This window comes from Chenopodium album, chromosome 11, assembly GCF_948465745.1.
Source record: "Chenopodium album chromosome 11, dcCheAlbu1.1, whole genome shotgun sequence".
Lineage (NCBI taxonomy): Eukaryota > Viridiplantae > Streptophyta > Magnoliopsida > Caryophyllales > Amaranthaceae > Chenopodium > Chenopodium album.
The window spans coordinates 22832488-22853475 of NC_137844.1; the positions used below are offsets into that span (position 1 = coordinate 22832488).

At 35.1% G+C, this 20988-nt stretch overlaps 2 protein-coding genes across 2 annotated transcripts; both read right to left on the bottom strand.

Annotated features, from left to right (window-relative positions):
* Nucleotides 1-11139: 11139 nt before the first annotated feature.
* LOC145566453 (protein FAR1-RELATED SEQUENCE 5-like) lies at nt 11140-11667 on the bottom strand. The gene has a single exon (XM_081625869.1). It carries the CDS (start codon nt 11665-11667, stop codon nt 11140-11142), a length of 528 nt encoding a protein of 175 aa, XP_081481995.1.
* Nucleotides 11668-12749: 1082 nt separating this feature from the next.
* On the bottom strand, nt 12750-18086 carry LOC145568742 (uncharacterized). The gene is made up of 5 exons (XM_081628160.1): nt 17446-18086; nt 16265-16420; nt 13568-13666; nt 13278-13439; nt 12750-13129 (listed from the first exon to the last, which is right to left on the bottom strand). The coding sequence occupies exons 1-5, from the start codon at nt 17980-17982 to the stop codon at nt 12998-13000; spliced, it is 1086 nt and encodes a 361-aa protein (XP_081484286.1). The 5' UTR covers nt 17983-18086; the 3' UTR covers nt 12750-12997.
* Between the last annotated feature and the right edge of the window lie 2902 nt (nt 18087-20988).

Here is a 20988-nt window from a genome sequence, read left to right on the forward strand (position 1 = left end):
GTACCATCACCCCTGATCCTCCTTTCGTGGTTCCAAACCATATGGAGTTAGTAATCTCATGGATTATGAATGAGGTGTAAACTTCTGACGTAGGGAAAATGTAGGTCGTTATCTAATCTTCCCTAGAGCCAAACAAATTTATAAACACTTAACAAACCTAAATACAAGTATAGAGGCAAGTCAAGGGTCGAACCCAAAAGGAACGGTAATGTTCAAGCACTTTCAATCAATGCCTAAGCTAGGTCGAAGTCTAAGGATAAAAGGTAAACACTAACTAACTAACAAAACAAACAACCAAGGAAATAAAACACTAGGAACGGGGATCAACAAGTAATCATGATAATTTTAGCAACTCGGGAACAACATGCAAATCAATGGTTGCGAAGACTAATGGTAAGAGCAATCAAAGAGCTCGACAAGCTATCTTCTAGAGGTCTAGCTAGCGCCAACTACGAGAGACTCTAACTAGACACGTCACTAACCGAACTTGATCGAAAATTGTGAGCTACAAATCAATGGTCCGTATCAATGTAGACTCACAATGCAATCTAGCATAATTCTCAAGGCCTAATCGATTTACACACATGCACAATTTCCATTAATCACATTAATCTCAACAATTAATCAACACAATCCCCAAATTAAGCACAATCAATCAATCATCCAAGTATCACCCTATCCCTAGCCAAACAACTACTCTAACATCATCTAATCAACTAACAACTAATGAAATCAAGAATCAACAAAATATCAAGAATAACTACACTAATCAAGCATCAAACATCAAAATCAATCTAATTAAACTTGAATATTAAACAAAGCAATAAAATGAGATAGAGTTAGAAATGCTCATTGATAATAGAGAAGATCTTCAATACAATTGTCACCATTGAATCTTCAATCTCTCAATCACCATTGAAATTCCTCACTTTCTCTCTCTAAATCTACTCCTAAACTAACCCTAAAACTGGAAAGAGAAGCTCTCAACTAAGCTAAGAACATGATAAAATAAATTATCTCTAATTGCCTCTCATTACCCTCCCAAAAATCGGGTTACAAGGTATAAATAGGAGGTGCGAAACGAAGCCGATAAAAACAGGGACCTGGAGAGGCGCGCCCGCACGGGCTGGTGGCGCGCCCGCACGGCTGGGCAACGCGCCCGCGCCCGTGGGTTGCGCGCCCGCGCTCTTCTGGGTTTCTTCGGTTCTTCTCGAGGCTTCGTGCGTTCGCTAATGGCTTCGAATGAGCGCACCGAATGATGATGATGGACACCAAGGAAGCAGAACCAAAAGCACTTGACAGTGGGTTCAACATCACTCCTTCATGAGAGCGCGGCTTGAGAGCGCAAGAGCTAGAATTTGGAGAATCCACTTCCTTGCATCTTGAGCTTTCCTATTGCCATGAGCTTACTCCAAAATCATCTTCCACCTTAGTAATCCATCCATATCAAGACCCGAACCTCGTACAATACCTACAACCATGAAAAGAGAGCAAATAAAGGAGAAAAGACTAGAAAAACCATAGAAATGCACAAAACCACAAAATAAGAGAGAAAAGATAGAGCAAAGAGCAAAAGCATGAAACTAAGCGTTTATTAAGAAATAAAGCTATGAAAAGAAGGTAAAAACAGCCTAAATACTCATCAAATGGGTGCCATTTATGACACCCATTACCTTCACGGGTCAATCGTTGTTGCCTGTCATTGTCCCTTATTCGTGGCTTCCTTCTAATGATCTGTGAACGGTTTACAAGTTCCTTAAAAACTTGTTGGTTACTCCCTACTTTGATTTGTCCCTAATCGTATGTTAATTTCCACTTTCTAAGAGTGTCAAACATATTCACAACATGCTCAAGTAGGCGCGCTTCGAATGACGCCTACAAATAAGAAATAATATGGTGTCGGAATGATATGTAATACGGAGTAATATTATTTTAGATTGCACAATTTTGGATGAAATAATAGAGTGATTTTCATAGTGTGTACAAAGAAAATTAATTAGTAAGGTTAGTACATAACTTTAAAATTTTACATTTAGTTAACAAGAATGTTAGGAATATTATTAGGAAATCTTATCATATCTTTGTGATTATTATCGTGTACTTAGTTTCCTATTTTATAGGCTCAAGATATATCTTAAATATATTGTTTGTTATGCTTTAGGGAACTATGTACTCTATATATTTGATGATCAATCAATGAATGAGGGTAAGCTTTAAGCCCTACTTTGACATGGTATCAGGAGCCAGGGAATTCTAAACAATAAAAAAAAGAAAAAATCTAAAACATAACCATGGCCGGTTATGATGTTCCACCACCACCACCACCAGGAATTGACATTACTTCTCCCTATTACCTAGGTCCTCATGAAAAACCAGGGGACTTCATAACTCCGACCCGACTTCGTGAAGAAAATTACGATGAATGGGCCGATGATATTCAAACCGCGTTAGAGGCATGCCGTAAATTTGTTTTTCTTGACGGGACTATCACAACTTCATCCTCTCCGTGTACTCAAACGGATTGGAATAAAATCCACGCTATATTGATTTCGTGGCTCATGAACACCATTGACCCGAGGTAAAAAGCACTTTATCCAAGTACAAGGATACGAAGCGGTTGTGGGAGACTCTTAAGATGAGGTTTACCACCGTCAATGGTCCTCGGATTCAACAGTTGAAGGCCTCCATTGCGAAGTGTGAGCAGTCGAGAGATATGTCGATTGCCTCCTATTTTGGTAAATTGACTGCCTTATGGGAGGAATTGAATAATCATGAGCCTATTATTGCTTGTTCTTGTTGTGAGAAGGGCATAGCAGGTTTAGAACAAGAGAAACATCGTGAGACCACTCGTCTACATGAGTTCTTGATGCGTTTATATACGGACTACTATACTCAGACTCGCAACAATATCTTGTCACAAGACCCCCTGCCATCCCTTGATTGAGCATATCAATTGGCCTCACAAGATGATCGAGTTCGACTTGCTAAACAGGTTCCTGACGAGCAGCCCTCTGAAGCCGTTGGTTTTGCTCTTCGCACGAGCACAGGGAAGTCCAAGTCCGCAGCCACGGAGGACAAACCTGATAAATCAGGTCTCCAATGTACCTACTAAAATAAAAATGGCCACTTGGTTTCCGGTTGTTTCGAATTAAAGGGCTACCCGGAGTTGTGGCCGAATCCCTGTAAGCGTGGTAAGTCACAACAATCAGGCGCCAAAGGGAGACCTCAAGCTTGGGCAAATGCAACAGCAATAGGGTCTTCTAATGCAAGCAATATGGACTCTTCGGGTGGTCCCTTACAAACATTTACCGCAGAAAAATGGAAAGCACTCGCTGGTTTTCTTGGTAATACAAAAATTCCTGATGATCGCTTGAATGGTGAGTTTGACAACGATTTGTGGATTGTTAATACAGGTGCATCTAGACATGTCACAAGCGATGACAAATGGTTATTTGATACTCGAACCATCTCTTATTGTCTGGTAGGACTTTCAAATGACAAAACAGTAATCGCCACAAAGGAAGGCTCAATTCAATTATCATCAAAAATTATTCTTAACCATGTGTTATTTGTTCTTGATTTGTGTTGCAATCTAATTTCGGTACCTCAATTGATTGATGATACAAATTACACTGTCCAATTTAACTCTAATATGTGTGTTATACAAGACCAGTCGAGGGAGCTGATTAGAACGAGTATTAGGCGGGATGGACTGTTTTATTTCGAAGGACAAGCTTCGGTGCAACATGTGGCTGTTTCTGAATCTTCAGCATTGTTAGAATTATGGCACAAGCGTATGGGTCATCCGTCGGAAAAAGTTGTGAAACTTCTCCCTCCCGTTAATAATTGTAAGGGTAGTTTAAATAAAGCATGTGAAGTTTGTTTTCGTGCTAAACACCCTAGATCTAGTTTTCCTGTAAGTGAGAATAAAGCCTCTAGAATATTTGAAAAAATTCATTGTGATTTATGGGGTTCTTATAGACATGCATTATCTTGTGGTGCTCGTTATTTTTTTAATATAGTTGATGATTTCTCTCGTGCTTTTTGGATTTATTTGCTAGTTGATAAAACGGAGGTTTTCCGTATGTTTATGTCTTTTATGGCAATGGTGGATAGACAGTTTTCTCAGACAATTAAAGTAGTTCAAAGTGACAATGGCACCGAATTTAATTGTTTGCGTGATTTCTTTAATGCAACTGGCATTCTATTTCAAATATCATGTGTTGGCACTCCGCAACAAAATGGTCGAGTTGAGAGGAAACCCAAACATATTTTAAATGTAGGTAGAGCTTTGAGATTTCAAGCTAATTTGCCTATATATTTTTAGGGTGAAAGTGTCCTTACTGCCGCACATTTAATAAACCAAACTCCTTCCCCTCTCTTGCACAATAAATCCCCCTATGAAATTTTATTTGGCACAAACCCATCTTACTCTACAATACGTACTTTTGGGTGTCTTTGCTTTGCTCACAATCTAAAAGCTAAGGGTGATAAATTTGCAAGTCGGAGTCGAAAATGTGTCTTTGTCGGCTATCCGTTTGGGAAGAAAGGTTGGAGACTATTTGATCTTGATTCAAAGGAATTTTTGTGTCTCGTGATGTTAAATTCTTTGAAGATGTTTTCCCTTTTCTTAATCCAATTTCCACAAATATCATTCCGGAAAAAATTGTTCTAATACATATGGATGTGCCGTATGATTTTGATGATGTGAGTATGGTGTTTCACGAGGTTGGTGAGGGTTGAGGTGATGTGCCTTAAGCAACCCCGCAGCAAGTGCGTGAGCAGCTCACAACATAGCAGCCAGCTGCAGGCACCCACGGACAGGTAGTACAGTCCGCAGGCAGCCTGCGGCAGGACGCTGCTGGCCGTGGGGAGGGCGCAGAGTCCCCTGCAGTGCTGCGGCAGCAAGCAGTAGGTACCCACAGCCAGGCAAACCAATCCACAGGGAGCCCGCGGCTGGAGCCTGCTGACCGTAGGGGGGCGCGAAGCCCACTGCTGTGCCAAGGCAGCAACTAGAAGCAACCCAGCAGCCTTCGAACACTGAGTAACATGCAAAATTAGACCGGGGTATGAGACCGAAAATTCCCTCCGTCAAATTGCGAGACTATGTTACGCATACAATTATCACAAACAATCCATCTCCATCTCTCTCTCCTAACACTCCGTCTCCGAGGCATCCCTTAGATACTCCTTACCCTGTAGCACATTATATTAATTGTGACAGTTTTTCTCCACATTACAGAAATTATATTGCAGCTATTACTTCTGGCAAAGAGCCAAGGTCTTTTAAGGAGGCCATGATAGATGCAGGTTGGAGACGATCAATGCAAACTGAAATTCAGGCTCTAGAAAAAAAAAATGGAACATGGACAATTGAGGATCTTCCACCCGGAAAACGACCTCTTGGAAGTCAATGGGTGTATAAAATGAAGTACAATTCTGATGGCAGCATTGGACGATTAAAATCTAGATTGGTCGTCTTTGGGAATCATTAAAAAGAGGGCATTGACTACTCGAAAACCTTTACACATGTTGCTAAGATGGTCACTATTCGAGTTTTTCTTGCTATTGCAGCCTCTAAAAATTGGGAGCTACATCAAATGGATGTTCACAATGCCTTCCTTCATGGTGATCTTTCAGGAGAAGTGTACATGAAACTTCCCCCAGGCTTCAAATATTCTCGTCCGAATAAGGTATGTCTCCTTCGATAATCTTTGTATGGTCTAAAACAGGCTCCTCGATGTTGGTTTGCCAAACCAACGTCATCTTTGAAGGCGTACGGTTTCAAACAATCGTACTCTGATTATTCTTTGTTCACTTATCTTAGTGATTGTTTTCATATGGATATCTTGGTACTCTGAAATAATTCTACTGCACAAATAATTCCGCTGCGTTGAAGGCTTTCAAAGCATATCTTAGTGATTGTTTTCATATGAAGATCTTGGTACTCTGAAATATTTTTTGGTTATTGAGGTGGCTCGTAGCTCTTCGGGCTTGTTCTTTTGTCAGAGAAAATATACTCTTGACATCATTTCAGAAGCAGGATTGTTGGGATCAAAGCCAGCTGGCTTTCTTATGGAGCAGAATCACAAGCTTGGCTTAGCTAGTGGTTCACTTCTTTTTGATCCGGAACCGTATCGCAGACTTGTTGGTAGGTTGATCTATCTTGCCATCACTAAGCCTAATTTAGCCTATTCGGTTCATATTTTGTCTCAGTTCATGCATGCTCCAAGAACAGAACATTGGGAGGCAGCTTTACGAGTTGTCAGATATTTGAAAGGAACTCCTGATCAAGGTATTTTACTACAATTAGATAGTGAATTAACCTTGCAGGGTTGGTGCGATTCGGATTGGGCGGCGTGTCCCTTGACACGTAGATCTTTGACAGGGTGGCTAGTATTCCTTGGTAAGTCACCTATTTCTTGGAAAACCAAAAAGCAGAAGACTGTCTCTACAAGTTCTTCGGAAGCAGAATATTGTTCTATGTCCGCTATTACATGTGAGTTGAAGTGGTTAAAACAGCTGCTTTTGATCTTGGGAGTGCAACATCCTAAGGCTATGAAGCTATTTTGTGATAGTCAATCCGCTTTGCACATTACAAAGAATCCGGTTTTCCATGAACGGACGAAGCATATTGAAGTCGATTGTCACTTCGTCCGAGATGCTATTCAAAAGGTTTGATTGATCCATCCTATGTTCCTACCCATGAGCAATTTGCCGACATCTTTACCAAAGTTCTCGGCAAATCTCAATTCGATCTATTGCTTAGAAAGTTGGGCTTCTTCACTCCACCTGCTCCAACTTGAGGGGGTGTTAGGAATATTATTAGGAAATCTTATCATATCTTTGTGATTATTATCATATACTTAGTTTTCTATTTTATAGGCTCAAGATATATCTTGAATATATTGTTTGTTATGTTTTTAGGGAACTATGTACTCTATATATTTGATGATTAATCAATGAATGAGGGTAAGATTTAAGCCCTACTTTGACAAAGAATAATATCACTTTAACAATACCACACCAAAATACATAAATAATTATATGCTCAAGTGCTTAACTTTAAAGCACATATAGGGTTCGTTTGGCATTACTTTGATTTTCTGTTTTTTGTTTTTCAAAATCATATGATACATGTCATATAATGAATAAAAAATTAGTCAAATTTATTAAATTCATGCTAATTTTAAAAACTGATAACAAAAATTGGAAACACCTTTTCTTGTTTCCTGTTTTTGGTTTTTTGTTTTCAAAAAAACAAAAAACCGAAAACAAAAAACAATGCCAAACAAGCTAATCGGTTTTTACATGACTATGTTTCATTTTAGTAAATGTTTTATTAATTTAATTCACACTAATTTTTGACAATTTTTCACAATGATTAAAATGATTGTAAATTGATAATAACACTAAAAATTACCGTACATGGCATATGACCTACACTAGTTTATTATTTCGTATAAAGGTTTGTCAAATCCATGCGTTGCATGGTATTAAGCTAGTAACATATAATAGAAAGATTTTAAAAAGTCACCTTTTACACCTAAAATAATATTTGATTGGTTGTTCAATTATTTTAATTCAAGGAGGCATGAATGATAGCTACAGTATTAACTTTCTTGACATCGTAATCACCGACTCACCGTAGATGCTCACGGATAATGGATAAACTATTGATAATTAGATGTGGCAAATAAATTAGGTAGATAACCAAACAAGCGTTTTTGGCGGAGGTGGTGGAAAACTTACATTATGGCTTTGAAATTACAAGTTTAAGCCCCATTACCGTGTCCGGATCCTCTAGAGTTGGAGGAAAATTCTACAATGAAGAGTTGGGCTTATCATAGCCCTCCATGCATTTCAACGGTTGTTATCACTCAACCCTCCACTAACTTTATTAAAAAACTTTTAAAAAAATCATTATTCACCCCAATTACATGCTGTACTCATTTTTTTTTATTTTTCACCTCCCTCACTTCAATCTCTCTCATAGGTCTTCATTCTCCATTGTCTTCTAGAATCTAGATGACCAAAATTCTCAGTACCTATGGCAATTTCATCTTTCGACCGTCAATGAAAACCATCAATGTATCACCTGGCATCTAATTAAATCAGGTATGTATTTCTTGAAATTTTAATTTTTGGTGGTTTTGTTTTGGTTGAATGAGATAAATTTTGGGGCTTTTGATTCCCTCTATGATCTTTGTGAACCGCAATTGCGTAATTGTTGTTGTTGATATATTGTGTGCTAAAATAATACTTCGTAATTGGTTTTTCGTTTATTGGAGCTTGATGGGTTTAATTTTGTTGCTCTTATATTTTAATTAGAAATTTTGGGGAAATATTATCTTGATTATATCATGGTTAATTAGTTTATACTTGGTTTAGGAGTTTACAAGTTGAATTTTGCTTAGTACTTTTGTTGCGTAGTACTTAATAGAACTTAATTTTTGCAAAGCAATTGCGTAATACTTAATAGAACTTTTGTTGCTTTCCACCCATTTTAATTTACTTTTCAAACTGTTGAATTTTGCTCCTAATTTCTACTTCACATATAGTTGTAATTACCGGAACTTATGTTCAAGTATATGACAAACTACATTTCACTTATAGTAGTATGATAACTACCTCTCCTACTAGAGCTTACCTACTTCGGCTACTTGAATTTTCTATGCCACTAATGTCTAGCCTATTAGCTCAATATGGTAGAGCGATGTGCTAAAGCACACAATGAAGTAGGTTCAAATCCTACATAGGCTACACGATAACGAAGAACTGTTTGAGTTATGATAAAACTAATTGAGATTATAATATTATTTAAAATAAGCATATAGATAAATTCATAATGATGTATGATTACATAGAATAAAAAAAAACACGACTCTTTCTTCATCAAACTTGCACTTGAGCTTCAACTTGTAAAGCAACTCAGAGGGACCTTAAGCATCACATACCTACATCCATGTAAAAAAAAAAGTCACTATGTGAACTCACACACAGCTTGTACTACCTAAGTATCACACAATTTGTAGGAATTATATAACATTTAATATACCTCGTTGGTCAACATTTGACATATTGCTAAAATAGGTCTGATGATTGAGCTCAAGACTAGAATTTGGTACATTCATAGCCTACAAAAAGTTGTTGAAAATGTATTAGTATAAGGCATTACATCAAAATGCAAACTATATTATTTACAAATACAGCTGAGTTTGAGATAGGACCTGTTTCCATGTGTTATAATAAGATGAAGCTTCAATCCCATAAGATTCACCCTATGTTACAAAACACAAAATTCAGTGACAGAGCACAACAAATAAGAAGAATTCAATTGTTTAATGATATTTACCAACAACACTTGTGTATAATTGCTCTAGGGGACTTCAAGATTATCATAATTAATCTCATGTGGCATATTATAAATTTCTCCTTGCTGAAAAAATACAAAAAAATATATTAAAAAAAAGTTTAATTTAATGTTAACTATTTTATGAAGTTATGATTATGGCTTACCTGTGGTGGTATATTTTCTGTATTTGAATGATTTGGCACTTTCTTCTTGTTATGTTTTGTCTGCTTTGACCTAGAGGCTTGGGTATTTGCATCATGAAATTTTTCAGTCCAACTTTTTCTTCGCTTTCCTCCTTTTTTCCCCTCTTTTGGTTTCAAAGTAATATTGTTAGGAACACATGCTTGTAGCTGTTCACTTGAATTCACCTCAGAAGAAACTCTACCTTTTTCGATAGCAAGGCTCATAAATAACTTATCAACCTCAGAAATCAAATTAGTAAACTCATTCTCTAAAAGTGATGATGATTCCTCAAAATTAGATGCTCTCCAAGCAACTTTCACAAATTTTTAACACATTGATTTATATCTACGAGTAGCATCCAATCGAGGGTCCTCAAGAATAGCCCTTCCAGAAACATCTTCCACAACCTCACTCCTAGCTTCTTTAGTCCAACGTTTCAAAATATATTTCTCAAGGGACTAATTTAATTTTCATAGTATTAAGGACCTTTAATGCATGAGAACATAATAACCCCAATCTTTCGAACATTTTGCAACTACATGAAACAGTTTCTATTGAAGGATCACCCAATACTTTATATTCTTTTCCAATACAGTTGTCATTCTCAGGGTCAGAAATTACAACTCTATATTCATTGGTAAATTGACCTTCAACACGTGGCTTAATATAAGCTGCTGTTGACCATTCATATTCATCTTAAAATGCTTCAAAAATATTAGGAGTATATATTTGGCTAACTTGCCTGAGTAAAGGTGTTCTCTTCATTTTAGTTCTTGGTAGTTTTTCTCTTGAACTCATTGTGCAACTCATTTTGACGCTTTAATCTAAGAACTCTCTCAAATTGTTTAAAAAAGCGCATTATATTCATGTTGCATTTTAGATAGCCTTTTACGTCTTTATTAAAACTTTCACTTAACTGAGTATTTCGCATCCCCAAAGAAAACACATTTGTCATGTAACATTCTACCCATTTTCTTTTCAAAGCATAAATACTATCTAACCAAGTACCTTTGGTGACTTGGCCACGTAATGCTTCGAATGCCTTTTCGAACTCCGCTTCTTCTTTGTAATCATACATACAAGCTTTGAATGCACGAAGAACATCTAATCCATCACGTAATATGTGCTTGGTTGCATTTTCTGTAATATGCCAAGTACATAATCCATGCCCACACATCAGGCATCACCTCTGAAATGGCCTTTCCCATAGCAATATCTTGGTCAGTGAAAATAGTCTTAGGCTTCTTGTTACCATGTGTTGCTAGAAATGTTTCGAACAACCATTTAAAAGATTTAGCTATTTCGTCGTATAAAAGAGCTGCGCCAAAAACTGTTGTCTCCCTGATATGGTTAAAACCAACAAATACACCAAGTGGTCCATGCTCTTTATTTGTATCAAAGGTAGTATCAAAGGCAACTACATCTCCAAATAAAGCATAATCAATAAGCATTTTTGCATCAGCCCAAAATATGTTTGTTATTTGCTCTTCACAATCCAGTTGAATTGAGTATTGGAATGAAGGGTTCTCCACTATTTGTAAGTGAAAGTATTTTAATAAACTTCCTGCCTCCCCATACATCATATCTCTTTGGCGCTTACTTCATAGATAATTTTTATGGTCTTGATGAGTGTAGCCAAGATTAGAAGATCCACCCACATAAGCACCAATGAACTCATGAGCTACTCTAGGACGAATTCCGAAATCATCCGCAAGTTCAATTTCAATAGCTTGTATTTCAGAAATTTTTCTCTGCGACGACAACAAGTGGCTAGTTTCCGGTTGATGAAGTACATGATTGTGTTCGAATACAAAATCATGAACCTGGTATTTTCCTGTCGATCTAATTAATATAATACCAATCCGGACCTTGCATCCGGTTCTTCTTTCAGCTCGAAAATTGGTTGTCAAGTGGTCTCGCTTGTCAGGTTGACGAAAACCCTCTTTTGAACAAACAAATCTCCTAGAAGTTACCTGTCCATCCTTGCCTCTGTTCTCATAATGCTTACGAACGTTAAATCCCATCTTCCCTCCATATTGTAACCAAAAATTCCAAGCATCCTCCACCGAATCAAATTCCACGCCTACCCGATGAACCCAATTTTCTACTTCGTCGTTACTTTTGGCCATTCTAAGACAAATAAATTTTATTGTTGCTATTAGTATGAATCATTAAAGATCATCATTCAAATTATAAATAAGTTAAAGCGTCAAAATAAAAAAGATATAAAAAAATTGAAGTTTTTCAATTGAAATATAAATTAAAATAGGGCATATATTGGAGCAATTTCATCTTACTTGCAATGGTTGAATGAAAACACAAAATCACAAATTGTAGACTTCTTGATCAAATGTTGCGACTTGAATTATTGTCAATGCCAGATAATTGTTGCTTTAATTTTTTTTAATGGGTATATTTGTAGGTTTAAAAGTTGGGGAAGCAAATTTAAAAAAAAATAATTTGCTTAACAATGGTGGAGATATAGGTTCATAGTATTACGGATCAAAGTAGTGAAGATTTTGGTGGGAAAATAATTAATCCTGTTGCTGAAAATTTGATGGGAAAATAAGCTAAGCAATTTAATTAGGCGACTTCGGTAACCGCTAATTGCTTTTTTTTTTCTTTTTCTTTTGTTTTTGGGAGTAAAAGGAGGGTTGAGTGATAATAACCGTTGATATGCATGGAGGGCTGTGATAAGCCCAACTCTACATGGTAGAGTTTTCCTCCAACTCTAGAGGATCCGGACGCCCCATTACCTATATTTGGTTGGGAGTTGAGTATTTTCTTACCCTCTTCCTCTACTCTTAAGCGTTGATTTATATAGCTAAGCCGGTTGACCAATGAAGATGTTGGTTCAATAGAATATCTTGTCCTTACCAGTAAAATTAAAAATAATTTTTTTTTTTTTCAAAAAAAAAAGGCATGTTATTTTTTTTTTTTTATTTTTTTTTTTTTTTTTTTTTGTGTACGAAAAAGCAGATTAGGTTAATTACTTAATTGTATTGTCGATTTGCTTATCATTGAACATCAGTTCATACTAGTCATTACTTTTTAGCTCGGGTTGGGAAATTCAACCCAACAGTGTTAATAATTCACTCCAAATATCATACCAGCTCAGCAAATGCAATTTTAACCTCCAGTACCCAAAATGAAATCGAACAGAATTACAAAGGTATAAATATGGGCCAAATCAGCAAATTTATGGATCAAATAACACAAAACAAAACTCTCTAATGTAGCTCATGAATCTCTCAGCAGGGAAGACAAATATAAGAGGGAAAAAAAAACCCATTTGATAATGTTTCCCAATCGGTTGAAGTAGGAAACCAAGCTTCTGAACAGCCAACAAACTCACAACACAGCAATAAACACACTATCCTACTATGCAATGACCGTCAAATTTAAATCTATACAAATGGGAAAATATCAATAATCACATAATATAACCAACTCGGAATCCTAAAGAGAAGATGCTTCAGCTTTACAAACAGGGCAAGCATTTTTCCTCACAAGCCATTGCTTTATGCAATGCAAGTGATAAGCATGTCCACATTCCAGTTTCCCCACCTCTTCTTCCGCTTCATACTCTTCCTGCATAATTGACAGCAAATACAACTTGCAACTTTAATTTCATGTGACTATCGTATTTAGGGTTTGTTATTGTTTTCAGTTATTTTAACTTAATGACATGAACGGATTGTGAGATATTAACATTATGTAGTGGCAACTTCAAACTGACCTGACAAATGCTGCATTTTCCTTCTATGTCTGCAGATATGTGGGATTGTGATGGAAGTTCATTTAGGATAGAGAGCTTGGTTTTCCTGAGACATCTACCAATCTGATCATCTCCCAGTCCAGTACTCACATGCCCGATTCTATCACCAAGTTCAAGCAATTCCTGTTTGGACCATCAGAAAGATAGGTAGCAACATATAAGCAAAACTGAAACCACACTCGTGCCTATATGTTAATTGAAAATGAAAAGCAATGACAAGATCACAAGGGAATGAGAAAAGATAGTCATACTTCATATGTCATATTATCAACATCTAGTCTCAAATCCCGGTATCTATCAGCAATACCTGATCTTCTGCCCGTCAACAGACCATTTTGAAACATTAAGATCTGTGTACACAACATACCCATATGTTTGGTCAGGTGTCACATTTATTCAACATGATATTTTGAAACATAAGTTGCTTCAATTTTAATTACTAACAAGTAGCACAAAAACAATGGGAGGATTCAGCAGTCAGTAGTCAGTAGTCAGTACAGAAACATCATAGGTGGTTAGAAAAAGAGTAACCACAGTAGACTTCAGGTTGAATACTACTTGCATAAAATTTATTATTTAAAAAAAATAATAATAAATAAATAAATAAACCACTAAGAGCTACATGTATATTTTCTGGCTTTTGGAATTGCTGAGTGGAGATAAATGAAGAGACCTCAAAGATTCAATTAAAAAAAAAAAAAAATCATTCTATGACATCAGGCATTTCCCATTCAAAGTACAACTCAAATATTATTTGATATGAAATCTTCCAAAGCCAATGAATTACAGAAGTACAAGATGAAGACCACCAACCCAACTTCTCCATAAATTTAATTAATATACTAATTTTTCTTCCTATAGGAACACTAAAGTAGATCTTATGTTTTATCAATCTCTTTCTAAATTATTTTGTATCTAAAGCCAGGGTCCAGAATAAGTTTACAGCAAGCTATTTATCATAGCACATCTCCAAAATCCATATCAACAAAGCGTAGTTCTAAAAACCCATCTAGCAATCACTTCATCAAGTTGGAATGAGAACAAAGATGATTGTGACCATAGTGTTCTAACAAAATGGTGGAGTGAAGACTAGCTTGAAATTTTGAGGGTTTTTCTTCAAATGACAAAACACCCGACAACTTTATAAGTTTTCTGGGCCAATGCAATGTAGCTGACTCATTTAGTCTATATAATTTGACGACCATCATGATTCAAGAGAGAGAAAGAAAAACAAAGGATGGGACATCTGGGACGACATTCTTTACACCAAATAACCATACAATATCGGAATTTGTTTAATCAAGTCAATAAAACGGGAATTCAAGGTTCCTTTCTCCATTTTAACTGTGTTGGTTTTGTTACTTCAATAATATCTTCAACTGTCCAAAATAAATTTAAATAAATAAAGAGCTCCATTCAATCTTCTAGGAAATATAGATCACAGCCATGGGGACTACTTATGTGAAGCAGGAAATAAAAAATCTATTAGAATCCATGCAGCTTTTTATTAAATTTTTCAAATTTTTTAGTCACTTGCTTTTTCTTTTCAATTTTTTTTTTTTTTCTCTTTTTTCCTTTCTTCTAGGGGTTAACAGAGATTACACATAAATAGAACACTGTAATTCCATTTTTGTTTTTAGTAAATTGTCCTCCATTTCAGCTAGAACCTAAGCATAGATAATGGCCATAATGCATCCATAACTTTCTCATTTTTTTTCACACATTATTGTTTACTTTTCAGGTAGCTACCCACAAAAGTCAAACTCTCAATATAAGTTATTAGAATATACTGCTATAAGTAGAGGAATGATTCTGTGACACTATAAACATCCAACCACATGAGGATATAATCAAGACATTGCCTAACAAATCATTATTTAATCCCTCGAGTGATGGTCTAAAGTAGCAACATAAATTCACGAGCAAGCTACTGAATGTAATTAATAGTTTTCCCAAGCAAAACAGAATCTTTAGAGAAATAAAGAATTAAGGGCATTATGATGAAGATGTGGTTTTCAAGGTTGAGAACAAGAGAAAAGTCAAGTCCACTTTACCTGCTTTTATGCACTAAAATCAGCAATTAGAATTGGCAAATTGAAACTTTAAATCTTTTGACATCCCATTTCTAAATCAGAGGATATGTTTGATTTTTATGGTCAAATCTTCTCAATTTTTATAATGGAAAAAGTTTAGACAATGCTGTTTTTTTTTACAGAAAACCACTCTTTCTTCTTGGGCTTAAAGGTAAACAATTGGCTAAATACTTGGTGAGAGGCCCATAAGCATATTATAAAAATCCTTTCAAATTAAACTTTGTGTGCTTTCTCAACTATGGACTTTGTTATAAGATAATTGGTCACATTTAAATCAAGTTAAGTGAGTGTCGCGTTATAATATTATAACTAGGTTTCTATATTTTATCTTAGAAAGTACTTCAGCAGGATTATAACATTTACCATATAATATAGCGAAAAAAATACATATGGTTAAAATCAATATAGGCTAATATTTTCTAGTTGTACCAAACAAATCCTGTGAAGGGGACTGTAGGGTTGGGGTCAACAATGATAACTGGGACGCCCTATAGTTTTATGTTTAAACAACAAGACAGATCTTGGTGGATTATTACTTTACACCTAATATAGATTAATCTGAAATATATAATTTTTCATGAAAAAATACCATAAAAAAAACAGGACACTAATGTAATGATAGACGGTGCACATGAAATTATATTTCTGGTTTAGGGGACAAATCATACCTAAAAGCCTAAAACATCATCAAGTAAAAGTCACTTGACAAACAAATGAATTGGCACTTTCAAAATCTATTACTAAATTGCTAAGCAAAGTTTTGCCTTTCATAAAGGTTAACCTACAATGCAACCAGAGGTATTCACCACAAGTAGATTTGATAACTAAAGTCATATAAGCACCATATAAACAAACCTCAGCTAGCCCCTCGGGGGATCGATTACGCAAATGATGGTAGTAACGGGCTTCAAAAACATCCGGCCCAAAAGGGGGAATATAAAAGGCAGAATCCAGGCCCGGAGCAGAGAATTGCTCAGCACTCACTCTTTGTCTAGAATTATAAGAGGCTCTCTGCAAGTAGTCAAGTAGACAAATATACAACGAATTAACGACAGATTGTAGTCAAACACAGTCAAATGATACTGGCTAGAAATCGAACCAAAAGACAGTAATACAACTCAAGCGAACAACTAGCAATAAAAATTAAATAAATGTACAAATTAGGCCAAAACTCTCCTCAGTAACATGAATTTCAGAATACCCGAAACTCAACCAACGTGTGATTGTATCATTAATTCCTAAATTAGCACCATTTTACGCGTATCGTTGTATCAAACCAATTAATCTAATCAGTTATTCAGTTAAGACAAATAGAAGAAGACTTAAGTTTGGCCATCCAATTTATATATGTTATTTTAATCCCAACAAATTGATGGGAAAACTACATACTATCTTAGCATTATTGAAATCAAACAAAGGATAAAAAAAATGATCTACTACATAAAAATATGCCTTCCGCCTTCCCAGACAAAAAGCAGCACCAATCTTAAGGTATAAAGTTCGAATCAAAAATAATATATTTAAGAATTTATGCCCGTAATTTCATCTAATCTAATCCAAGAGATTAAAACAAATTATTACGCACAAAAAGGTTTTAAATTTACTTTAGTACTCGTAAGTCTTAACAAATTCTCGACATTATTACTTCGCATAGTTAATGTTGAATTCCTCTACTTTAAAATTTTATATCATCTGTCTCTAAAATTCCTTTCTGTTTCGAGAAATTGCGGTCCAAAGGGAAAGAATTTATTCGAGATAAAGGAAGGAATTTTATTTTAACCCGGCTACATTATGTCATCATCTTCCACGAATATTGGCTCAAATTTCAGGGTTTTAAAAAAATTATAGGAAAATCACTTAATTCAAAAAACTTCACCAAAAATTCTATTTTAAAAAATAAATAAAAGAAAGAAAAAAAAAAAAAAAAAGAAGTTCAACAAAAATTGATGCTTAAAAATAGAAACCCAAGACCCAAAATCTATCAAAATTTAGAATCAATCTGCCCCAAGAAAAACCCAAGAAAAGAAAATAATAACCTCTCTATGTTGCAATTTATCAAGATCAATTTTACCACGGTTGAAATTGGTAGAAAGAGGTCTAACACAATCAACAGAAGCAGCAGCAGAAGCATCACCACACCATAAATCTTGAACACCAATTGGGTCTTCCATTAAAGCACCTTGCAATTGTTGAACATTCTTCTTCTTACCATTTTTCTTCTTCTTTTTCTTACTATTGTTATTATTATTGCAACTGTTATTGTTGTTGTTGTCACTCTTATTCTGTCGGCTAGTTTCCCAATCAGCCGAGGACCTTATAACACCGGGGACGGTAACCTCGGGTCGAGCCGCGCACCCGAAACCCCGTAAACTTCGTGTTTTGGGGGTGAATTTCGCGGTTTCATGGTTGGTTGAAAAAGTAGAGAGTAATAGGGAAGAAATGGAGGATTTACAGCGAGTAGATTGGATAATTGAAGGCATTTGAGGGTTATTTGGATCTGATGAATGATGATTTCTGGGTTTACGGCATTTGAGATGGTCTGCAATTGTGTGGTCAGATGAAATTGCAGCCATGAATGATGGTAATTTGCAAGTTCTGGAGAGAGAAAAAGAAAAGAGAGGGGAAAGTGTTGCTTTTTTTAGGGAGGAATGGAATATGGATGGATTGAGTGGGAGGGAATTTAGGGGAAATTTTTTTAAAGAAGAAGTTGTACTAATGGTGTGTAATTAATTTTTGTTATTATTTGATATTCTTCCATGTTCTTGGTAATTAAAAATTAATTATGTCCACTTTTTGTGTATCAATATACAGTACCAGACTACCAGGGTACCACTGTACGAGTGTAGGACTGTATTTGTATTTTGCTCGGAGGGACTGAGGGAGGGAGGGACTGAGGGAGGGAGGGACAAAGGAATATGTATATTGTGTTGTGTCTACATGTATATTGTGTTGTGTCCGTCAAATGTTGAATTTTATTTTGAACTTGTGAAATTGCGTGTTATTGTTCCGATTTGACAAGAATTAAACCATTAACAACCTATTATTTGGAAATTGAAATTTAATCCTAACGGATTATATTTACTTGAAATAGAATAAATTGGATTTTTGTTGAATCATTTATGACCCACTATACATGTAATCAATTCGAAGCTTGATGACTTGAAATCTCAAACAAAACTAAATTTTTCTAACTGATTTCGCCTGAAACCGTTTCAATAAAAAAAAAAAAAAAAAAAAAAAAAAAAAAACACCCCATTAAACATGGATTGTTTTAAACTGTGACTTGTTATACTTGAATCCATTTACAACTTATGACACGATTTATCCAAACCACTTTGTAGCCTATGCTATTGGCTACATACTATAGACACCAAAATTGTGTCTTTTGGTGCTCAACGATGAGAAGCAATTGTCTTAATTGGTTGGGGATTAGGTGCAATAGATATGTTGATAATTGTTTTCCTTTCATTGTCTTTCGAAATTCATATACACTCTTCAAAATTCAAATATGCTCTTCAAAATTCAAATAAGCCATATAAATCCCAACCATCATTTTTCAAGCTCAAAATTAAAGTGTTAAATCATCTCAAAGCTTAAAGAAGCAAAGAATTCAGCTAAGTAGACCATGGATAGACAGATTAGGGTTACCCCTCCAATCCTTAGACACACATACATACATACATACATACATACATACATACATACATACATACACACACATAGGTAATTTGAAGGTGCTCCCTTAGGTTTAGAAAATCCCTTTTGCTAATAAAGGTGTCTTCTCCATTTTCAATTTTATGATCATTCCTTTATTTAAAGATTTTGACCACGTAGTATGTCTCTCCCAATTGGTGAATCATTTTTCTTAGGATTAATGTTGTTTATAAAATTCTTGTAGTTAAGGTATATTGTAGTTAATATTTTAACTCAAAGTTTTGAAGGTTGATTAAGGATCTTCCAACCTAACTTTGCTGTAAAAAGCAAGGTTAAATCTTTTTAAATTTTTAATTCTAAAGCCTTCTTTGTTAATAGGAACACGAATAACCTTCCTACTAGTTCTAAGAATATATCAGAAACCATCTACTCTATTCCAAAGAAAATTCCTACATCACTTTTCGAACTCATTGATAATTATTAATGAAGGTGAGTAATTTGCATAGCAAGTACTGGATAGGTATTTAGGATTGATTTTTTTAAGGTGTATCTTCCTACCATGTTTAAAATATTAAGCATCCAACCTTTGATCCTTCAATTTGATTTATCTAGGAGATCATGTTTCGCTTAGTTTAAGTTTGTTAGGATTAGGGGTGTTCGCGGTGCGGTTTGGATCCAAACCACACCAAACCGCGGTTTGCATTTTTTTCAAACCACACCAAACCGAATGCGGTTTGGTGCGGTTTAGCCACATTTTTTAAAAAATTGTTAACATTTTTAAAAAAATAAAAAACTTTTTATTTTATTTTGTGATTATTAATATATAATTTAAAAATTAAACTCTTTTTTAAAATAAATATTTTATTTTGTAAATTATTAATATATTTATTTCACTAAATGCCACTAACTACTTTAATAATTCACCAAATGCCATTACAGTTTTCAAAATTCACCAAACGCCGCCGAGTTTTTAAAAAATTTACCAAGTGTCATTAATGAGTGACGGTTGTTCCGTTAGTCATTAGGATTAAATCATGACACATGTCATAATGTGATTGATTTGGGGGTAATTTTTTCGATTTTTGTGACGAAATTATTCGGGTAAAGTTTTAGGGGTTATTTTGACCCTTTATGGGTTCAAATTAAGTTCGAAATTTGCAAAAAATAACGTAAATGTCCCGTTTTGTGTGTCAAAAAATATCCCGATTAGTAAGTTGTTAGTTTTTTAACATGAAAATTGACAGGGTAAAGTTTTGAATGTCATTTTGAACCTTTTAGGTTCAAATTTAAGCTCAAAATTGGCAAAAAAATAACATTAATGCCCCGTTTTGTGTGTCAAGAAATATCTCAATTTGCGTATCGGTTTTTTTTAACTATATATAAGTTTTCCAGGTTAGGTTTTGGCTGTCATTTGGGCCCTTTATGGGTCCAAAATAAGCTCGGAATTGGCAAAAAATTAATGTAAACGCCTATTTTGCGTGTTAAGATCGTAATTTTTTATCGTAAAAATTGCAAAATGGGGCTGACGTTAATTTTATGTCGAATAAAAGGGTCAAAATAACCTCCAAAACCTTACCCGATCAATTTACATGGTTAAAAAATAATGACTCATTAATCTAGATATTTTTCGACACACAAAACGGGGCATTTTACGTTATTATTTTGCTAATTCTGAGCTTCATTTGAACTCATAAAGGATCAGAATAACCCCCAAAACATACTTTACCGAACAAATTTCGTCATGAAAATCGAGAAAAGTACCCCCAAATCAATCATATCATATCATGACATGTGTCATGGTTTAATTCTAATGACTAACAGAGTTAACGGCCGTTAGTCATTAATGGCACTCGGTGAATTTTGTAAAAACTCTGTGGCATTTGGTGAATTTTGAGAATGTTGATGACATTTGCTGAATTATTAAA